Source organism: Humulus lupulus, chromosome 2 (assembly GCF_963169125.1).
Source record: "Humulus lupulus chromosome 2, drHumLupu1.1, whole genome shotgun sequence".
In the NCBI taxonomy this organism is placed as follows: Eukaryota; Viridiplantae; Streptophyta; class Magnoliopsida; order Rosales; family Cannabaceae; genus Humulus; species Humulus lupulus.
The window spans coordinates 4,511,836-4,533,958 of NC_084794.1; the positions used below are offsets into that span (position 1 = coordinate 4,511,836).

The 22,123-nt window shown below is 31.1% G+C and overlaps 3 protein-coding genes across 3 annotated transcripts; 1 reads left to right on the top strand and 2 right to left on the bottom strand.

The window, feature by feature from the left end:
• The first annotated feature begins 7,396 nt into the window (after positions 1–7,396).
• On the top strand, positions 7,397–13,223 carry LOC133816981 (uncharacterized). The gene is made up of 9 exons (XM_062249344.1): positions 7,397–7,684; positions 8,125–8,171; positions 8,386–9,675; positions 10,314–10,402; positions 10,782–10,884; positions 10,971–11,075; positions 11,575–11,692; positions 12,100–12,273; positions 12,608–13,223. The coding sequence occupies exons 1-9, from the start codon at positions 7,474–7,476 to the stop codon at positions 12,760–12,762; spliced, it is 2,292 nt and encodes a 763-aa protein (XP_062105328.1). The 5' UTR covers positions 7,397–7,473; the 3' UTR covers positions 12,763–13,223.
• Positions 13,224–13,686: 463 nt separating this feature from the next.
• Positions 13,687–14,994, bottom strand: LOC133816982 (light-regulated protein 1, chloroplastic). The gene is made up of 3 exons (XM_062249345.1): positions 14,747–14,994; positions 14,009–14,164; positions 13,687–13,897 (listed from the first exon to the last, which is right to left on the bottom strand). The coding sequence occupies exons 1-3, from the start codon at positions 14,926–14,928 to the stop codon at positions 13,822–13,824; spliced, it is 414 nt and encodes a 137-aa protein (XP_062105329.1). The 5' UTR covers positions 14,929–14,994; the 3' UTR covers positions 13,687–13,821.
• Positions 14,995–19,486: 4,492 nt separating this feature from the next.
• LOC133820023 (flotillin-like protein 1) lies at positions 19,487–20,011 on the bottom strand. Its single transcript, XM_062253421.1, has one exon. The coding sequence runs from the start codon at positions 20,009–20,011 to the stop codon at positions 19,487–19,489; it is 525 nt and encodes a 174-aa protein (XP_062109405.1).
• Between the last annotated feature and the right edge of the window lie 2,112 nt (positions 20,012–22,123).

Sequence of the window (22,123 nt, forward strand, 5' to 3'; positions counted from 1 at the left end):
GCTGTTGAACAGCCCCAAAACAACCAAGGGACTAAGGACCAGACCCTAGAACGGTTAGCTCAGATGGAGGAGCTAATGAATAAACTCTTGTCAGAAAAGGACAAGGACGAGTATGACTCGGGGGAGAGCTCAAGCTTTTTTTCCCCAGCATAGAGGCCACGACGTACCCGCCGGGATTCCGGATGCCCCATCTGTCCAAATTCGATGGGGAAGGGGACCCGTCGGATCACCTGGGTATGTTCAATACCCTGATGATGGCCATAATATCGAGCCCGAGCTGAGATGCTTGATTTTCCCTTCCACCTTAATCGGACCAGCTATACAGTGGTTCAAGCAGTGTAAAAAGTAGGCCATTAGCTCGTGGAAGAGTTTTTCTGTCGATTTCAAAAGGGCATTCTGAGCTTCTCAAGCAGCCCGCATAAAAGCTGACACCCTGGTGAACGTGAAGCAACAACCTGAGAAACCCTTAAAAGCTTACCTGAGCAGGTTCACAAACGTTGCAGCCCGAGCTAGGGGCGCGGATGATAGTTCCAAGCTCATGGCTTTGAGGACTGGAATCCTCGTTGGGGGCGGGCTGTGGAAAGAAATCCAAAGAAGAGGTGCCAACACCGTGGATGAATTCCTGAACAAGCCAACCCCTTGATCAGACGGAACCAGCCAACCCCTTGATCAGCCCGTTGGAGTGGAAACGGATGTCGTGAAAATGACTCAAACGAGAATAAGCAATTTTCATACACGAGCTAAGGTAATCTCAGCCCGTGGTGTGTGAAGGCACGCGTTGCCATGGTCACACGCCCACGTTTCAGACGGATCCTTGATCTCCAGGGATCTTTGTGTCAGGAGAGGCAGATTATTACTTGCATTGGAAGGGAAGTTTTGAAAGAAAGACCACCTAGGAAGCGTGACCCCTAAACTACCCGGTTTTGCACCCTAAAACCCTTTCACTTTTTATATTCCAAATAGGCATTTCCTAAATTTACCCAGAAAATAACCCAAAAGTCCCCTAGTTATGAACATCACATTCTTAGACGTGTTTCTAGGTGTAATCAATATGCCTAGAATCGAAACCTACGCGCCAAAGACTAGCCAGAAACAACCTATTGTTTACGACTAAAAAATATATTTGCCTATCAAAGAAACAGGGAAAACGAAGCATGCAAATTGACAGGAAACTTACAGTATATTTTTCTGAGTGAAAGTGCTGAAAGCGCAAGGGTAGGAGTCCTGGTTGAAGCCTTAAAGCTGGACTTCTGGGATACTCTTGTGGCAAGAATTTGGGGATCTCTGGGATTATGACTGGAAGAAGAAGAACTTCTGAAACTCAAAAAGAGATAATGAAAGAGAAATTTTTTCAAGCAAAGAGTGACTAGTATTGAAGATTGCCCACTTTATATTATATATACGTAAGAGGCATGAGGAAGCAAGGACCGTCTGATCAAATTAATGCGAGATACAAGGGTCATAACTCGGGAGGCGAAACGACAGCAGAAAGGTGGCTAGGCCATTTAATGCAATTCTCGGAATCCAAACAGTCTCCAACCACGACGTTCCACGTGTCTGGTACCAATGTAGTGGGCAGAACATGAAGAGTCGAAAGGGAAGTTTAAAAACCCCCTTTGTGAAGATCAGAGGTGACGTTGTAAGTCACGAGCAAGGGCTTAGGGGGCAAATGTACGCCCTGAATATTCGCACACTTCGGCGAGCTAGAAAAGGGCCTAACTCAATCTGCCACGTGTCAGCCATCCATCCGGAGCTGTTTTTACCATCCTCTAATTTAACCAACCCGAGCTGGTTAATCATTTAGCTATTCCTTGGAGCCATTGTGTCGACATGGTGAGAGCCACAAGCTGGCTCCACCTTAAGCTCGTAGTGCATCAGAGGCCTGACACCCCCGACTCCTTGTAAAGTCAACCACGCAATATAAACGTGCATATCCCAAACATCACGTGTCTATTCTATTCCTGAATTCTCGGACACGCAGTATAAACGTGCGTGTTCAAGCGTCCCACGCCTGATTTGGGCCATGCGGCCCATTACCCATCCATACCTATTGATTAGACCACACTTCACTGCAAGGTTTATGAATTAATCATCAATGTCACATAAATGATTTGATGGATGAAGAGGTCACGGGATGACCCAAATACTGTAGAGTCCAAGAACTTTACTTAGCTAATTGTTTAGTAGTATTATAGTATGTTTAGTGTTATCATTGTTACTATGGATTTTTGGTTCAGACCGGGAGTTATTTGGACACTCATAGTAGTACTTATAGATTTTCTAAGTTTAACCTATAGTTTGAGAATATTAAGTATAACCTAAGGTTTGATTAATGTGACTGATATTAAGGATTATATTATTATATTATAAGGTTTAGACATCAACCAATAGGATTTTAAGCACATGTTTTGAATGGTAATTAAGGATTAAGTATTTTTTAGGATTAAATTAAATAAGGGTAAAGTTTGAATGTTATAGGGTCAGTCAGCAGCTTTGAGTACGTTGAGGGCTTAGTCAAGGCTGTTTACTCCATTCAAACTTAGCTAAAAATGTGTAAATTCGTGTTTAAATATTCAGCGTATGCCGATATATCGCAGCTATAGGGGGCGATATATCGCAGCACGTAGATACGAAAAACACGAATCGATGCACGGTCGCCTCGGGAACAAAGGTCCAGGCGATATATCGCCTATAGGGGGCGATATATCGCCTCCACCAGCATGTTTTCAAATACTTTTGAATTCTTTTCCTTTCAGCCATTCAAACTCCTTCAACAGTCCAGCATCTTCTGAACGAGTCTTCAGCCTCTGCTGAACGATTATTCAAATGATTTTCACCTAAAAAGCCATTATTTTTATTCAAGTAAAATCAAGATATTTTCATTCTCAAACTCTATAAATAGGACCTAGTACCCAGCCATTATTCACCATTTGCTCTAAGTTCAGAAGCTGCTAGTGTTAAGTGAGTGTGAGAGTGTAAACACTTGGTTTAGGGAAAAACTATAAGCTTAAACATCATAAGCTTACCAAACACTTTGGGAAGTGAGTTCTATAGTATTTCGGTGGAGGTTAGATTGATCTTGCAATCTTTGAGGTAAACCCAAAACTCTAGTTCCTTTCTGTATTTTATGTTATTTCCTTTCTCAAAACCTTCTACTCAGTCCCCTAACCTTATTCTTATTTTGGTTAGGGAATCCAAGCTCTTAAGCATATAAGTCGGTAAGTATGTTTTTTTTTATGGTTTAGTCTTTTCATCTCTTTCATTTCATCTCCTTTCTTTAGACTCACTCTTTCTTATGGTTTTAGGAGTGTTCCAAAAGTCCCAACTCAGTCCATAATCCCGGTAACTTTGGTAAGGAAAATAGGCTAGAATCTATATGTTTATGTTTATGCTATTTTATGTGTTATGTTTTCATATGTTATTGATGTGTATGTTGTAGGCTTGGGCATATGCCCTATTTGACTAACAAGACCCCAAAAAGATTGTGGGCATAAGCCTATTTAGCTGGTAGGACCCCACTAATCTCATGGGCATAAGCTTGTTTAGTCTATGGGACCCCAAGTAATAATGGCCATTATAATAAGTGTATTATGTGTTATGATATGTCTTTACGTTCATTATGAAATTTATGTGTATGACTATGTGTTAGATTTTCCTTGCTGGGCATTAGGCTCACTCCTTTCTGTTTATGTGCAGGAAAATAAGCTTTAGAGGCGGTAAGATTCGTGACGCTTGGAGGATGTGTATCGATGGTGAATGGAGTCAAGGGGCCGAGCGTTAATCGATTCGAGGATGTAGTCTCCTTTTAAATTTTTATGATTTTATGTGTATTTTCCGCAACAAATATGTAATGTCTTTCATTTTTAAATCATCTTTTGTTTTAAAACAATGGGATCCCATAATCCTTCTTAGTATTCTGTTTGTTTGTAAATAACTCTCATTTTGCAAGTTACTCAATAAATTATGGTATTTTCGTAAAAATGTAAGTTTTAGGTATAGTTTCGTTAATGGTCCAAATAGTCTAGAGTAGTGGGTCATTACAAATACCTACTCAGAGATCAATCCCCTATAAATACTGAAACCCTTGATAGTGCAAGGGGTTGGCTTATTCTTGTAAAACAAACACTTTGTAATAAATAGTGATGAGATATCAATAATATCGGCTGGTGGACTAAGAGGATTTTAACCTCCAACCACCTAAAAAATGAGTGTCCATTGTTTCCTTGCAATTTATTCTCACATCCTAGAATACTATTATTTTCATATTACGGTTTATCAATCAGTACTAATCCATCATATTTATTCGTATAATTATATGTTGGCGAAAAACCGTGTCAACATCATTAAAAATTTAGGATTATATATTATTATCATAATAATATTTTATATCATTTAAATTTATATTAATATAATTATAAAATATTTAGTCTTGTATTATATATTATTATAATAATATTTTTTTTATAACTTTTGAATTTATATTAATATAATAAATATATTAACGTAAATTCTTCTTATACGCCCTAAATTCTCCACGGGCTATTAGCAGGGTTAAGTATGCATAATTGTGTATCAACCACGAGGATGATGTGTACCCGGGAGCTGCTGCTCCCAGGTCTCACCTCTTTAGCTTGAGGTAACCACAGGTTCACTGGAGTTGCTAAGAAGTCGGGTCAGGAGTATGGACACCACGGACTAAGAAGACGTCCAACTCGAGGTACGGGCTTGAGTTGGCATCTATGACCCCCTTATAAAGTCAACCACGCAATGTAAATGTGTATATATCAGGCATCACGTGTCTGATATGTCCCTGAATTCTCGGATATGCAGCCTAAATGTGCGTGTTCAGGCGCCTACGACTGGGTTGGGCCGTGCGGCCCACTATCCCCCTTACCTATTGATTAGACCTCACTTCATTTGTAAGGTTTTAGGAATTAATCATGAATGTCACAGAGATGACATGATAAGTAAGAAGGTCACGGGATGACCCCCTTTGCCAACCCCCAGGTGCCCTCTCCTATAAATATGGAGAGCCTGGGAGTTGCAAGGGGTTGGACTCTATTATGTAAAGAAATACTCTGTAAAGAACACAAAAGACTACCAATAATATTGACTGGTGGAGTAGAAGGATTTTAACCTTTGAACTACCTAAAAAAAGTGTTTTGCATTACCGTTTTATTTTAAGATTACTCGTCTGTTTCAGTTCAATACTTAACACTAATCCCACTCTCTTATTTTCTTAATTACCTGTTGGTGAAGAACCGCGTCAACACTTCTATATAAAAAGTGCGTAGATAACGGAAATTTTTTGTTTTAACGATTTGTTTTATAAACTTTAACGGAATATTCTAAATATTGAATGAAATATACTTTTAAAACTAACTAAAAAATATATATTTATTAATTATATTAATATAAATTCAAATGCAAATGTTATAAAATATTATAATTATAATAATACATAATATAAGACTAGATATTTAATAATTATAATAATATAAATTCAAATGTTATATAATAATATTTAATACTTATATTAATATAAATTTAAATATTATAAAATATTATTATAATAATAATATATAATACATAATATTAATTTTTATTAAAAAATTTATCATTTATATTTAAAAAGGTTACCATATTATATATATTTAAAAAAACTATAAACAATGTTTTGGTTTAATTTTTCTTTTAATTTATTTATGTCATTCTTTTTTATATAACACTGTTTATTTATTTGAAATTTATATGACAATGATAGAAATTTAATAAAAATAATTAATAAATTCTATTCATAAAACTAAACAAACGTGCATTGCACGTTACTTGTATCTATATTTAATAATTATATTAATATAGATTCAAATATTATTATTATAATAATATTTAATACAAAACTAGATATTTAATACTTATATTAATATAAATTTAAATATTATAAATTATCATTATAAAAATAATATATAATACATAATATTAAATTTTATTAAGAGAATATCGTTTATATTTAAAAAATGTTAATATATTATATATATTTAAAAAAATTATAAATAGTATTTTAATTTAATTTTTTTTTATATGCTTATGTTTTTTTTATATATAATATTATTTATTTATTTAAAATTTATATCACAATCATACAAGTTTAATAAAATTAATTAATAAATTTTATAAATAAAATTAAGGGGAGGTAACCATTTGGTACCTTGTGTTTTTACAAAGTATCATTTTAGTACCATTTGTTTTCAATAATACTCATATAGTACTCTGTATTTTAAAATCGTACATATTTGGTACCCTAAACTCAAATTTAATTAATAAAATTCTACCAATTTAATCAAACTGCTGTCAATTATGTAAATTCCAAATTTAAATTTAATTACTTAATTACATATAACTGATAACAGTTTGATCATATTGACAAAATTTTATCTATCAAATTTAAATTTAGGGTACCAAATATGTACGATTTTAAAATACAGGATATCATATGAGTATTATTGAAAACAAATAGTAGCAAAATAATACTTTGCAAAAACATAAAATACCAAATAAGTAAATTTTCTAAAATTAAACAAACATACATTGGATAATAATTATATATAATATAGAATAGATATGTGTTTTTTTTTCACATTTATTTAAGATAATTCTAGTAGATTTAAAATGATTTACCACAGAAAAAATAATTTGATATAAATTATTATCTTTACTCATTTATACTCCATCTATCTATAAATGAGAATAGAAAAATGGATCAAGTTGTCCACGGTCAAGATGCGGTGTGTCGGCACCTCCTCATCTAATTTTCTCATAATAATATCAATAATATGCTGTCATTTCAATTATTTATATGGCAAATTAATATGTTTATAATTATCTTATCTTAAAATAATAATAATAAATAAATAAATGGGTTTTTAGTAAAATGAAAGAAAAAAAATTGGACCATTCTACGGTAAGGATTTCATTTTAAGTCTTATCGGCGGTGACGCTTTAAGTGTTATCGACCTTTGAATAGTTTTTGATATAATTTTTTTTTATAATCGTGTATATTGAAGCTATTTAGAACATTAACGTGATTTTTAAAAAATTCTGAATAATTTCCAGTACCAAAAATTAAATTAAAAAAATATTGTTGCACACGTAAAAATAACATGTTTGACCATTCAAAATTTTTTAAAAATTTATATAATGTTATGAACAATTACAATTTATAATATACACGATGATAAAAAAATAAAAAAAAAATCAAAAACAGTGAATAACCCAACAGGAAGGCGTAAAGTGAAATTCTATAATTCTCAAAAAAAAAAATTATGTGTAATTATGTTGACACGTGCGTAGCTGGAAAGCGTGCGAAATAGAAGCAATAAAACGAGATAACAGAGAAAGACGAGAAAAGACGAAGCTGAGAAATTGAAAAGACGACCCAGAAAAAGAGGGGTGGGAGTACCATCGAACAATTTCATGTCCATCTTGCCTGACAAAGCCCAAGGATCCAGTTCGTCGTCTTCTTCTCCAACTCCTTCTGCAAACCCTAGCTCTTCTAATCATGGACGCTTCTGCTCCTCCTCTCAATCTCCATCCCGCCAATTTCACTCCTTTGGATCGCTTCAGATCGCCCACTCTCAATCTCAATCTCAATCTCCTCCCAACGCTGTGTCCCCAGAAAATTCAGGTATTTTATTTGATTTTCGTTTGGTTGCTATTACTTTACTTGAAATTATTGTTATCTCGAACGTTAAGTGTGAACCCTAGAGTGTCGGAGCTCAATTTTGGGAACTGCTTTTGGAGTTCTTCTATATGTATTGGAGGGGGTAATTTTTGGCTTTGCTGCAGCTTGGCTCGTATAATGCATTTGGGCTTCTATTTTTTTGGATAGGGAACCATGAAATGGGAAATGCAAATTGAAGTCAGCTGAATTGTGGAAGATTGAAATTTTGAGTCTTGAACTAGAGATAGAAAGCTTGCACATAGTTTAATTACTAAGCGTGTTGTAATCTTATTTACTTCGTGGGAGAAATTCCTCTGCTTGAAGTTGTTTTTATATTTGGATAGTTGCACTGTGAGCTCCTCGATGGTAAAATGCTTACCATTCTATGTTCAATGTACTTGCAGGATCCTTCGTCTCTGGTACTCAAGATTCTGGTGGGATTTTCAAAGAGGTATGGACAGATAGACATATATGATTGGTGTAAATCTGTTCTCTTTTGGAAATATGCTTGTTTTTTTTTGGGTGTAAAATCCATGTTATTTACTTGAGCTTGTACCTGTTAGCTGTTACAGAGTCTACTTCTTGTTGGAGGGTAGTATAGTGCTATAGGTACAAGTATTCATTTAACGTACAATGTTCTTATTCTATAATTCTGAATTTTCTAGGTAATTGAGTTGGGGAGAAATGTCGACAATAATTTATCTCACCAAATGCCCAACGTGCATTCCCAGAGTCGCTCTGGTGGACGAGGAGCTGGATCAGCCCAGGGTAGAGGGAAATTCTCAGGAACCACAGTTTCTCCTCGAAATCAACAAAGTGCTGGACTTGTAAATTCTCATGGAAGCTCTGCATCATCAGGAGGAAGAAAAGCTCAAGTGACGAGTGGCAATCACTTGTTAAATTTTCATTATGACCCTATTTCTCGTTCTCAACCTAGAGCTCCTCCTCCAAGAAGGCAGCACAAGATAAAGCCTTACAATAAAGATCTATTTCTTCAGGCAAACTACAAATTTGTGGTGCTAGATTCGGGGAACTATACCCCTGAATCAATGGATCCAGATAAAATGTTACGGTGGGAGGACATTATATGCTTGAGATACTCTACCTCGTCTACTGTTCAATGTCCAATTTGTCTGGAATCTCCTCTTTGTTCACAGATAACCTCATGTGGACATATATTTTGTTTCCCCTGTATTCTTCAGTACTTGTTAATGGGAAAGGAGGATGCGAAAGGTGACTGCTGGAAAAGATGTCCTTTATGTTTTGTTATGATATCACCTAAGGACTTGTATACTCTCTTCATTGAGAATGTTAATGAGTACAGGGTTGGTGATAAAGTAGAGTTTCTACTTTTAACTCGACAGAAGGACTCCTCTATGCTGTCCCACAAAAATAAACAGAAGAAAGAACTTAACATAGGGAGCCCTGAAGAAACTTATGATCCATTTTCAAAGTTTACATTTACATCAGATGTAGATCTGTCAGTCAGAAAGGCAATTTCTGATCTAGATGGTTGGTTAGTAAGAGCAGACTCGGGGCTTGTTGATGACCTAGAGAGGCTTCCATATGTTTGTGCTGCAATGGAACAATTAGAACAGAGAAAGAAGTATTGGGATGAGCACCGTGCGTGTGATAATGTTAAATCTTCTGAATTTGGTCGCAATACCGGTTCATACGCTACACAGCCAGCCGCAAATGCTACTCAAAATAACATTGATTTAGTAGGCTCTAAAGTTGAAACTTTGTCTACTGAGGTCTCTGATAAAAATAAGAGTTTCGACAATATAGAAAGAATTTGTTTAGATGTACAGATCTGTTCTGATCAGTCTGCAGACGCGGCAGAATCATTAGGGCCCCAAGAAATCGTGTTATCTTCTTCGTACGATGAAAGCAATGAGAGGAACTCAAAGGTCTTTGGAGATGTCAAGGAGAAGGATTCTTACAATTTTTACCAGGTGACTGAGTGATAATAGATGTTTCTTTCAATTTCATCATGTTTGTAACTCTCATTTTGAATTTTGTGAAATATGAAAGAAAATAAAGGTTCCAAATCTAGATTGATTAATAAGATGTAGAATTAGCTACAATGTGCAATTAACTACAATGTGCAATTGTGTATTTTACATTAAAAATTGCTCACAAGTGTTCTTCATCCATAGTTGTTTTTAAATAGATTTTGAGATTTTGAAGTAGTCCATTTATTTATGAAGTATCCCTATGGATAACTTCAATGTTACTGCCTATTATATCAAATACCAATTTTACCTGAGCTCTTGCACAATTGTGGCTGAGGGATTCTGAGGGATAAGTCATTGCATCTTGGGGTTGTTGCTGCCCATGCCTTTCTGAAAATCTCACTAGATTTATATCAACATTTTCACTAGATTAGCATCAATTGAGATTTCATAATTTTCACTGGATTGATGTCAACTGGGATTTCTATCTGCTACTAAATTTATTTTTCAAGGTATATTAGTTTCAATAATCTTTGGTCACTGTTTCTCTACCCAACATGGAACATGAGAATAAAAAAAATAAACCTGAATCGTTGAGTGTTCTACTGTTTCTCATACTCTGGTTATGTCTGTGCTAGGCAGCTGATGGTCAGCACATCATTCTCCACCCATTAAATATGAAGTGTCTACTACATCATTTTGGGAGCCCCGATTTGCTGCCTGACAGGTTTATGGCTATACACTTTTTCTTGTTTTGTGCAATATAGTCCCTTAAAAGCAGTACTCGGGACAAACTTTCTCATCACTTAAATTTTATTGTACCTGTTGATTTCTGATTTTGCATTATGACTGATAGTTCTTGTCATCTTATGCTAAGGCTTCAAAATGTACGTTTTCCCTTGTTAGCATGTGTTTAGTAACAGTTTTGCCAAGTAATTGATTGCCCAATTTTTCTAAATATTCTGTTTAAAAGTATCATCTACATGTCTAATTATGAACTGTATATGTTTTTTATTTATCTATTGCAGAATCTTTGGAAATATTTTGTAATTAGAGGCGGTTTTATTTCTGTGTTTATTCTCTAAACTTTAATATCTTCATTGTAGAATATCTGGAAAGATTTTGCAATTAGAGACAGTGACTCAGTCAGAAGCCATAAGGAGGCGTTTTCGCTTCTTGAGCCATTTTTCTTTAACTACAACTTTTCAGGTACCTTGACACTAGTAATTATGTAATATAATTGTAATTTTTCATAGGTTTGAAATTAGGTATCTAATGGTTAAATTATGTTTCAGCTATGTGAAATCGATTTGGGCGAGCTTTTACCCCCTGATTCCATGCTTCCATTTATGGATGAAATAAAGAAACGTTCAAAGCAAAGGAAGCAAGTTGCTCGCAAGGTATCATTGTACTTGTATTTTATATTTTGCTATAAATGTAGTCCAAACGCAGAGTGCATATTGCTAAACTAATTGATATTGCTTTGTGCTGACAGTAGAAGCAATTTTTGCCTCTTTTTTGTTCAAATATTTATTTAGCGTAAGCATGTTTTTTCATTGGAAGGGCAGTATTGCATGCATAACTGAAGGGACACTGGATACTGTTATGCCTTCAAAACCTCTAGGGAGGCCAACACATAAGTACATAAGAACTATAATGGTTTACCCTTAATATGTATTTCATTGTACTCCTAAAACAGTGGTTACATATTGATCATATACGTGGTAGGTTTATAGTGGCATAATGGGTTTAATATAAGTGTCCAATACTGTGTTGTTGGGTTTAATATAAATGCCCAAAACCGTGTTGCTGTGGTTCTTGGGTATTTAATATCTGCATCAAACATGAGTTTGCGCTTGCTTTTAGAATTATCTGCTAATATGCTACTCTTATTTCTAGGAGCGGAAAGAGAAAATCAAGGCCGAAGCTGCTGTAGAGGGTCCAATGCCTATATATTCCAATTTTGTGCAGTCATCTCGTGATGAATCCCCTATTTTCTCCATGGATGACTTTGAAGGTAATATTGTTCTCACTCTCTGGTGTACCTGGAGTGGAGATGTAGGAATAAAAATATATTGTGAAAGAGAAAGATCGGTAATAGTTTGCCTTGATTTTTTTCTTTTTCTTTTTCTGTTATGGCTAAAGGAGTATATGATTTATTTTTTATTTATAATATTTTGTGGAATAAAAGGTGGGGCTAGTAACAATGCAATGATGTTGCAGAAAGTTAATAAACCTTGTGCTTTCATTAACGTATATATTGTATATGTTATTGGAGTTATGAGATTTTTAAAAGGTTTTATCTTGACTGTCCTAATGTCATGTAATTTTTTTCCTTACAATTGGATTTGCATGTTCATATTTGGTCCTTTTGGATGTTGATCTCATCTGAGCTTTATATACTCTTGCCATGACTACGTTCAGCTTTAGGAACTTCAACTGTGGCATCATCAAGTTCTTCAGTTGTTGGGGAACGGAGACTCTTTTCAAATGTAACAAAGCTTGGTTTTGCTGCTGGGCATGATTCTCCAGCTCTGAAAATTGAGGAAACTAGTTCTCAACATGAAAACTCTGCGACAACGGAGTCTTCTTCCACTGGTTAGTATGAAGGGCTGCTTTTCTACGAAACCATACTTTTGTCTTTTGTATCATGATTATCTATTCTCCTATATATACCTTATCATTGTCATCAAGTTCAAATTATGTGCATGATCAAAGTTTAACCCCACAAAGTGTGATGTTTGAGTCTCTCATGAGTACCTGCTATAGTTTTATGGTTTCAAAGCCATTGTCCCATATTAAACTGTTTTGCTCTTGGACTATGAATCAAATTGAACCACATTGTTTCAAGTAGCTTGGACTATGAATCAAATCAAACCACATTGTTTCAAGTAGCAATGTTGAATTTGTTGAGTCTTTTTGTTTTCTGCAGGTTCAAGAAACACCGGTGTACTGTCATTCGCTAATGTAATATCTAGAGACAAAGCTGTTGAAAGCTTAGAGGCACCGAAGATGAACGAATTGGGAAAGAAAGGCAAGAAACCAAGTCGTGTCCTTTTGTCAACAGCAGGTGGTCGGCGCTATTAATTTTCATGACTATAATGGCAAAATTATGAAGCATCTCTAAGTTCACCATACTCGAACAGTTTTCTCTAGGGTTTGGCCGTTCTTTCATGTTGTTTGTCTTTTTTTAGTTGTACAAAATGCATCTGCTTCTGGCCATGTCCTGTCCCTGTATTGGCCATGGTGGTTTATTTGCAATGTAACTATATAGTACCCTCTCACTTTCCACAGTTTGGTGTTCTTACCAAAATGAGAGAAAATTTAACTAATGGTTTATGAATTTTGAGCAAAAGTAGTACTTTTTAGAGTGGCCTTTAGTAGGTTTTTATTGCAAACCAATATTCATTCACTTGGACCATTATTAGGGATCCAATTGGAGTGACATTTAGATTGGTCCAAGTGAAAGATCTTATTTAACTTCATTTTTCTAATTGAGTGAAAAATCAACTTTTGAAGAATCACTAATGAATGATGCATTTTGTTTACTTTTCCTAAGATTGACCATGTACATCTATTTTTTATTATTATTATTATGGAAATATCTGATCGGAGAGACATTTGATATTTTTTACTTGTTTGTGATGGTTTTGTCTCTTTGAAGCCATAAATAGTTGATGGTTTTCAAGATTTGGCTTTACACTAAAGGGATTGGATTGAAGAACTTAGTAAGTGGATAAGTTCATCTATTCCATCAGTCTACATCAAAATCACAATAAGTACAATAATAATACAAATAATATCTTTTAGAGGATAAACATGTGGAGCTAACTTAACCAAGTGGCAGATAACTCTATCTCTACTCAAATCTGGATTGTTCATTTGACCCAAAAGATAATAGTAATAAGAAATCTTTCCATCTTGGACCATTCACCAATTATTATTTTGACCCTTCTGTTAAAATCCTCAAACCCTTTCTATGTTAATAGCAAATCATTCACTGCTTTAGTATTTATGATACAAAGTTGAGAAGTTGATTAGATAATATAATGCAGAGTTTTACAGCATGGGATATACTAGGTACATATTCTTTATACATTCAAGACTAAATAGCATAAAAGTTGTTGTGTAAACTCTTCTCTACCACTAATACACACTCTTCTGATAGTCATGCTCACAGAACTCACCACCAAGGTCATCACAAGCCTCTCTTCGAAAAACTCTGCATCAAATTAATACAACAACTTATTTTTGTCAGTTTATTATTGTTTTTTTTTATTATTAACTTTAAACCAAAGAAAATATATTCAGTCCACTAAGTAAGCATGCATACGTTTTTGGTTCACTGTACTCTAAATATTCTCTGTCAAAGCTCTCTGAAGCTGGTGCTGGTGAGCCACTCTGCTTTTGTTGAAGCTTTGCTTCAGGAAACATGCCTTCCCAGCATGCTTCTCCACCTATTGTATCACAGGCTTCTGCAGGAAACACACTGAACAAAACAATGTCCATTAAAGACGACTATAAACTAATAATCAACTAGTGGAAGTATAGGCAAAAGTCCAACCCAAAATTAGAAAAGGCTCACATTTATGTGACTATGATGTTAGTTAGTTTATAGGAGTGTTTGAATGAACAACTTTTTTTTATGGTTTTTTGTAGGGTAGTAACTATTTGGTAGCTGTGTTTTTGTAAAATACCATGTATTTACAAATAATGCTCATTTGGTACTTTATATTTTGAAATCATACATATTTGGTACATGCATTTTAAAATTGTACATATTTTGTACCCTAAACTCAAATTTAATTAATCAGTTTGGTCATATTAATAGAATTTTATCATTTAGGATACCCAATATCTATGTTTTCAAATACGGAGTACCATATGAGCATTATTGAAAACAGAAGGTACAAGAATGATACTTTGCAAAAATAAAGGGTACTAAATGAGTAAATTCATTTTATATATATATAAAATAGTTATCAAGAAACCATATAGGAATGTTGTTTTGCAAAGAAACATTAGAAAATGATCGGCTTGAAATAGTTGGATATGAGGTTGAAACACTTACGAGAATGCAGAGTTGTAATCAACTGTGTTAGTATCATTGGTCACAGCGGTTGCTTTGACACTAGAACGATGTGAAGTGAAAGAAGCACATAACTGAGAAGGAAAATGGGTCAGTTGAGAAGGTGTTTTGGAGGGTCTCAAAGGGATCATAAGAGTAGGAGAAAAGCTCAAAGTTGCCTGCATTTTGACGATGGTAATATGTGAAGTTGAAGCTCTTTAGATTTTTTGTAATTGGAGTGAATTAATGATCATAACAATCAAAGCACTAATTTATAGGATAAATTTGGTGACAGAAGAAGCAAGATATTTGTGAATGTAGATAAGGTTACTTTTTTGGACTATTTCAAAAGATAGAGAAGCTTTGTGATGTTCCCATCATCTTGGATGAGATATTTTATGAGTATTTTTGGACTGATTTCCCTCAATTATTCTAGAATGTAAAAGTTGGTAAATACTCAATTTAATTATCAGGTTAATTATACAAATTGATAAAAAAAAAATTGAAGGAACACAAAATAATGGAACTTTTTAAAAGTGGGTATACGGCTAATTTCCACTTATTTGTTGATATAGTTGAAAAAACAAGAGATTTGTTTTGTATAAATGTCATTGAATTAAGCTTTGTTTAGACATACATAAGTTGGAAACAACACAAGATATCAAAACAAAGGTATTTTATTATCTATCTATATATATATATATAAAGGAGAGCTTCAAGGAGATAATGCGGCACTCTAAAATTACTCAAAATTATTTTTTTCTATTTTCTCCTTTAATCTAATTTTTTTTATTCATTTTTATTATTAATTATTTAAACTCTATTTTTTTAAATATTTAAATAAGATATTTTTTTAATTAAATACCTAATAAACTAACAAAAATTTATATATATATACATCTATTCTATATAAAAAGTGTGTAGATAACGGAAATTCTTGGTTTTAACTGTTTTTTAATTTTTTCCAGTTAACTTTAACAGAATATTCTTATATTTAACAAAATATTTTTAAATTTAACAGTAGATTGTAAACATGACTTAAACTTAAATAAATAAATAAATAAACAAATTAAAATAAGATATTTTTTTAGATATTTTACAATGATAATTATTTAAAAATAATAAAACCATATATTTTATAACTTAAATAAAATTTAATCAAACTTAATATTACATTAAACATGTAATATATAATCCTTTGTTGTTACTGTTAAATTAAAAAATAGAACAAACATAAACTTAAACAAAAATTAATTAAAATAAGATATTTTTAAGATATTTTATGATAATTTAAATAATTAAATCATATTTATTTAAAAATAATAAAGACATGCATATTATTTTTTTATCTTATAAATTTGTGTGATAATTTATTTTTATTAAGTGATTGTAGCTTTTTTTCTTCATCAAATTCACCAAAGGACATTGCGAAATATATTAGAATCTAAAAATAGTTGATGCATATATACTACTGTCTACACTATGAATTTTTCTATTCTTATTTTATTTCTATTATCAATTTCTTTTTAAATATTATTCTATTTTATATATATATGTCATGTAATCATGTAAATATATATTTATGTCAACGTTATGTTTATATGTCATAAATATAAAAATTATTAATATAAATATTTATATATAATATAGAACTATAATTCATTCGATTATAAAAATATATATATTTTAAAAAAAAATAGTTAACCAATTTTTATTAAAATTATATATAATGTTTACAATTTTAAAACTAAACAAACGTGTATTACACGTTGCTTTTACCTAGTATATATATAAATATGAGAGCTTTAAGGAGATGATGTGACACTCTAAAATTACTCAAAACTATTTTTTCTATTTTCTCCTTTAATCTAAATTTTTATTCATTTTTATTATTAATTATTTAAACTTTATTTTTTAAATATTTAAATAAGATATTTTTTTAATTTCTATCTATTTTACACATTTAAAAAATATAGTAATAAAAAAAAACGTAACTACTAACTACGCTTATATATAAATTAATACATTCAAAAAAATATATTTTATAAATTAATGAAGTAATGTATTTTACGTAAATATTGTTTTATTTTAGATATATATGTTTTAAAAAATGTAGTTTAAAAATAGCATATATCTATAGATAAAAAAAAACATAAAGAGCTATTAATTAATACTTAAATATCTAACTTTTTACAAAAATAAAAAAAAAGTAAAATTTCAAATTCCAAACCAAAATATATTAACAATTAAAAATATCAATAAATATACACAACAATATATATAAACATGATATTAATTTGATTAAAAATTTATTTAAAGAGCTGTTAAAACGTAAAAAATTTCAAATTCAAAACCAAAATATCTTAACAATTAAAAATATCAATACATATAAACATAATATTAATTTAGCTTCATGATTTGGCTCTCAATTAGTCAAGTGAGTAATAATCAATAGTTCAAGTTTCAAGGTATTCAATCTCTCTCTCACTCTCTCTCTCTATATATATATGAATATATGTGTATATATATAAATTGCATATCTAAAATTGTTAGTTTATGTATATATATCATATTAGTATATATAAACAAATATAAAATTACGTTAAATATATATAGTTGAATTACAAAATGTATAAATTCAAATTATAATATTTATATCTATATATAATAATAAATAAATAAATAATCTATTTATTTTTATTTATAACCTGTTGACAAAATACGAGATCCAAATGTCAATTTTTAACAATAAATTATCTAAATGAGTAAACACAAGGTCCACGAGTTAATTTTAAAAAATAAATAGTCCAAACGGGTAATCGGCTAAAATACAAAGTTCAAAATGGTGTGAACCCTTAAGTAAAACATAAATTATATATATTTATATAATTTACTTTCTATAAAGAATTTTTAACACTTTGAATAAATACATAGTCCAAAGGTTAATTTTTAAAAATAAAGAGTTAAAACGAGTAATCGGCCAAAGTATTGTGTTCAAATAACCGATCTATCTATTCCTATTTTTAAAATTTTGACAAAACTTGAGGTCCAATTTTTAAAAATAAAAGTCCTAACGGGTAATTGGCTAAAATACAAGGTTCAAAATGATGTGAACCCTTACAAAAAACATAAATTATATATAATTTAATTTTTATAAATAATTTTTAACCTTTTGAATAAATATACGGTCCAAATGTTAAATTATAAAAATAAAGGGTCAAAACGGGTAATCGGCCAAAATATAATGTTCAAATAATCGATATATCAAATCTTATATTTAATATTTTGACAAAACACGAGTTCTAAAAGTTAATTTTTAAAACTAAAGGGTTCAAACAGGTAATCGCCCAAAAAAGTCTTACACAAAACATAAATTTCCATATACATAATTTAGATTTTTAATAAAAAAAATTACGTAAAGCGTATAATAATGATAATAATAATAAAAAATAAAAGCACACGTACAACAAATTTTTTTAACTTTGTTTTCGGTATTTTAATTATTCAGAATTTTTCAAAAACTTGCAAGAGGTTTGATATACAATGGACACCATTATGAAAAAAATTGTGGTCAATACGCCCTCACGTGTCCATATAAAGAACATGTTGTACGAGTATGGTGAAAAAAATCCATATTGTAGCAATCTCCTAAAAGTATTTTAAAATATGTATATTTTGTAATAATTACAAAAGATTGCGCGAAGCGCGGTTATATTTTCTAGTTAAATAATAGAGTAGATTCTAAATGTTTAGAAAAATCTTAAACGTCATATAATTACAATCCATAGCATTACTCAAACAAAGAAAAACTTAAAAACGATATAAGAGTATTGATTGAAATTTAAACTAAACCAATAAATAGCTAGGAATAATATCAAAACTTGAAATTGAGTTAGTGTTGAACTGAATAAATCAATGTATGATGTTCGCACCACCTAAAATAATCAAAAAAGAAAAAAAATTAGCAAAACCAAAGAATTATGGTTGTGTAAAAATAAATAATATATTAGTACAAAGCAACAGTAAAACTTGAATATGAGTTATTATAAATTCAATGTAAAACACTAAAATATATACTTACATAGTGTTTATTAACATTCCATGGCACAATTTTCACAAGCCCTTACAATTTTCTCGATAGAGACTTGTTTGATCACAATTCCAAACTCTTTGAGTACATGTTGTATTTTGTCGACAACCTTCTTCTTAAATACTATTTGTGAAAGATGGTTAAAAATATCATCTATAGTGTGGAAGCAGCAGCAATACAAATTTTCTCTTCAATAATTTTCTATAGAAATTTTCTTATATGGATTGACGAGTTTAGCAAAAAAATAAAGTGAACCATAATCGTCAATATGAGGGCACATTTGGAATGATGTATCCATTATAAATGGTAGATTCTCAATAGACTTGGCTTGAATTTGAAAATGGAATCTGAATGGAGAAACATAGAATATTGCAGTTGTACGACCAAGTAAGATCAGCCTTCTTAAAGAGCCAAATATCATCATCCACGTTGGATTGTGTGACAACCAAATAATGCTCAATCCCAGGAGCAACATAGTGTTCTTCTTGTAATTTCATGCATAAATTGACATATAATCAATGGTTGGCATTAATAATAATAAAAAAAGCCAATTTATAATCCAAAAGAGATGTAATAATATTTCTTTGATTATAAACTAATAATAATTAAAAAAATTAATACTTACTTTCAAAGAATAAATCCAACTTAGGCAGTCAAGATGAAAGTAGGAATCTAAAAAATGGCTTTTCAAAAGTTTGTTTCTTGATATTGACATCATTGTTGAGTATAATAATCCAAAAACAACAACGAAAATGATGTTGAAGTTGGAGAACTTTGTCCTTGAACAATTGTGAAGCCCCATCGTCGTTATTGATAAAAATCTCACCCTCGGTCATGGTGGAGGCAATATTACTAATCTTAGTTTTAATATACTTATCCAAAAGCAAATAAGGAGGATTAGCAAAATCTAAGTAACTATGTGGATAGACAAGCTTGGCATAGAGAATAATTGCAGCCTTGTCATTAAGATCAGGGCACATCTTGAAGGTTGCATGGATTACAAAGGGTGTGTTATCAATAGATTTGATCCCAATGCGAAATTGATACCAGTATGGCCTAACATCAATTGTTTTGGTCATTTGAAAATGGTACGTAATATAAGCTTTCCTACATATCTTCATATCACTACCTATGTCTTTCACTACCAAGTACTCGTTTGGACGAGCAACTATGTACATATTCACCACTATATGTACTCAAATATTATACAAATCAAAAGTTAGAATATATTACTACATGAATACATGCTTACGAAAATTAATGTAGAATAATAATCGTTTCAAATACTTACATGAAGTTAATAATGAAATAATGGAAGTCATAACAATGGTGAAAAGGGACACTAGTCACTAGTTGCCCAAAAACGTAGAATCTTCTTAAATCGGCAATGTTTCTAAAATAGTACCATAATTATTAGAATAAGGTAATGCATGATATTTTTTAATTGGTTTTAATTACTAATTAATTTGAAATTGGTATAATATCTTGTATGAAGAATAATGAGTGGAAATAAATAAATCATTTGTGCTGATACAATGTTTAATTAAATTGAGATGAGATCTATTTCATAAATAGATTATGTGTATAGTTCTAATCACATGGACCGCACTCAAAACAAATATATTAAGTTGCTAGAATCATCTATGTATACAAAAATGGGGCACTATATTAATAGAAATAGGCATGTTAATATATTATCAATATAGTGTTAGGAAAAAAATGTTAATATGTTAAAAAAAAACTATCAATCCCTTTTATGTATAAAATAAGGAATAACTGGGTTTTATAAAATTATATTAATATATATATATATATATGACTGTTATTATTTTTTCATTTTAAGCAATTTCATAAAAAAAAAAATTTCATTATGTATTCTATAATTCTCTTACGTCAAATTATTTAAAAAAAAAAAAGGTAGTTGTAGTTTTAAAACGTACAATCTTCTTAAATTATTGGTTATGTTTTAATTATAAAAATAAGGAAACGCCAAAATATGATATGATAATTTTTTTTTAAATATTAATTGATATAAAATTAGTATAATATCTTAGGGAAATTCTCCTATAGGGGCTTCACTTTAAGCCCTACCGGTGGTGGGGCTCTCAGTGTTTCTCGATCCGTGAACAGTTTTTCGGCACGACTTTCTTTTATGACCGTGTATATTGTAGCTATTTAGAACATCTTGCAAATTTTCAGAAAATTCCGAATAGTTTACAGTACCGAAAACTAGGTTCAAATATGTTGATTTCTACGTGCATAAAAAAAAATTAGTCACGCGTGCAACAACATGTTTGAAGTTAGTTTTCGGCACTGTAAACTATTCGAAATTTTTTGAAAATTTGCAAGATGCTCTAAATAGCTACAATATACACAGTCATAAAAAAATTCGCGCCAAAAACTGCTCACGGGTCGAGAACACTGAGAGCCCCACCGGTACGACTTAAAGTGAAGCCCCTGAAGGGAAATTCCTCTAATATCTCATATGAATAATGGATGGAAATGTAAAAGGATCTTTCATTTGTACGTATTCGTTGGGTTCTATTTCATAATAAGTTTCTTTAATACATACATGTAGTGGTACCCTTAACAAATATATAATTTCTTCCATTTAATTAAAGAAATCAATTAAAATACCATAATAATTTTGGATATTTTGCTATAAAAAATTGATTTGCTTTAACTTAATTAAAATGTCATAATAAACTCTGTTTCCACCCCGACATTCATCTAATTTAATACAATCCAATCCAATTAAATCTGCACTATTTTGATAATAATTAATTAAATTCACACTAAGTGCAGATTTCACATTTTAGATCCAATCCAATCTGCACTCTAATTCAAAACCAATTAAATTCAATCCGCAAGATTGGTTCTATTTTTTTTAAAAAAAATTAAAGACTTTATTAATTTTAATAATTTCTAACTAATATTTATAATTTTACTTCTTGAAAAACAAAAGTAGTAATCAGCATCAAATTATATGGCAGAAAAAAATAAATAAAGTATGCATGTAAAAAAAACAAATAGTAAAATTAAATATAACATTCCCATTTGAATTTGATACAAAAAAAAAAAAAACACATGAAATTTACAAATTAAAATTGTAAGTATTGTTTAAGATACTTTTATTTATTTATTGAAATATAATTATAAATATAACTCTATTGTAACTTATATCAATACTATTATTTTACATATATACATATTTAAAAAAAAAAATTACAGCTGTCCCCATAACCATCATATTTACACTCACTCAGTCGCTCACACACTCACCAGCCAAG

Coding starts and splice junctions, on each gene's coding strand:
- LOC133816981 (XM_062249344.1), top strand. CDS start 7,474: ATGTCCATCTTGCCTGACAAAGCCCAAGGATCCAGTTCGTCGTCTTCT. Junction 7,685..8,124: donor TGTGTCCCCAGAAAATTCAG/GTATTTTATTTG, acceptor ATGTACTTGCAG/GATCCTTCGTCTCTGGTACT. Junction 10,885..10,970: donor CTTTAACTACAACTTTTCAG/GTACCTTGACAC, acceptor ATTATGTTTCAG/CTATGTGAAATCGATTTGGG.
- LOC133816982 (XM_062249345.1), bottom strand. CDS start 14,928: ATGCAGGCAACTTTGAGCTTTTCTCCTACTCTTATGATCCCTTTGAGA. Junction 14,165..14,746: donor GATTACAACTCTGCATTCTC/GTAAGTGTTTCA, acceptor TGTTTTGTTCAG/TGTGTTTCCTGCAGAAGCCT. Junction 13,898..14,008: donor GAGTACAGTGAACCAAAAAC/GTATGCATGCTT, acceptor AATTTGATGCAG/AGTTTTTCGAAGAGAGGCTT.
- LOC133820023 (XM_062253421.1), bottom strand. CDS start 20,011: ATGTACATAGTTGCTCGTCCAAACGAGTACTTGGTAGTGAAAGACATA.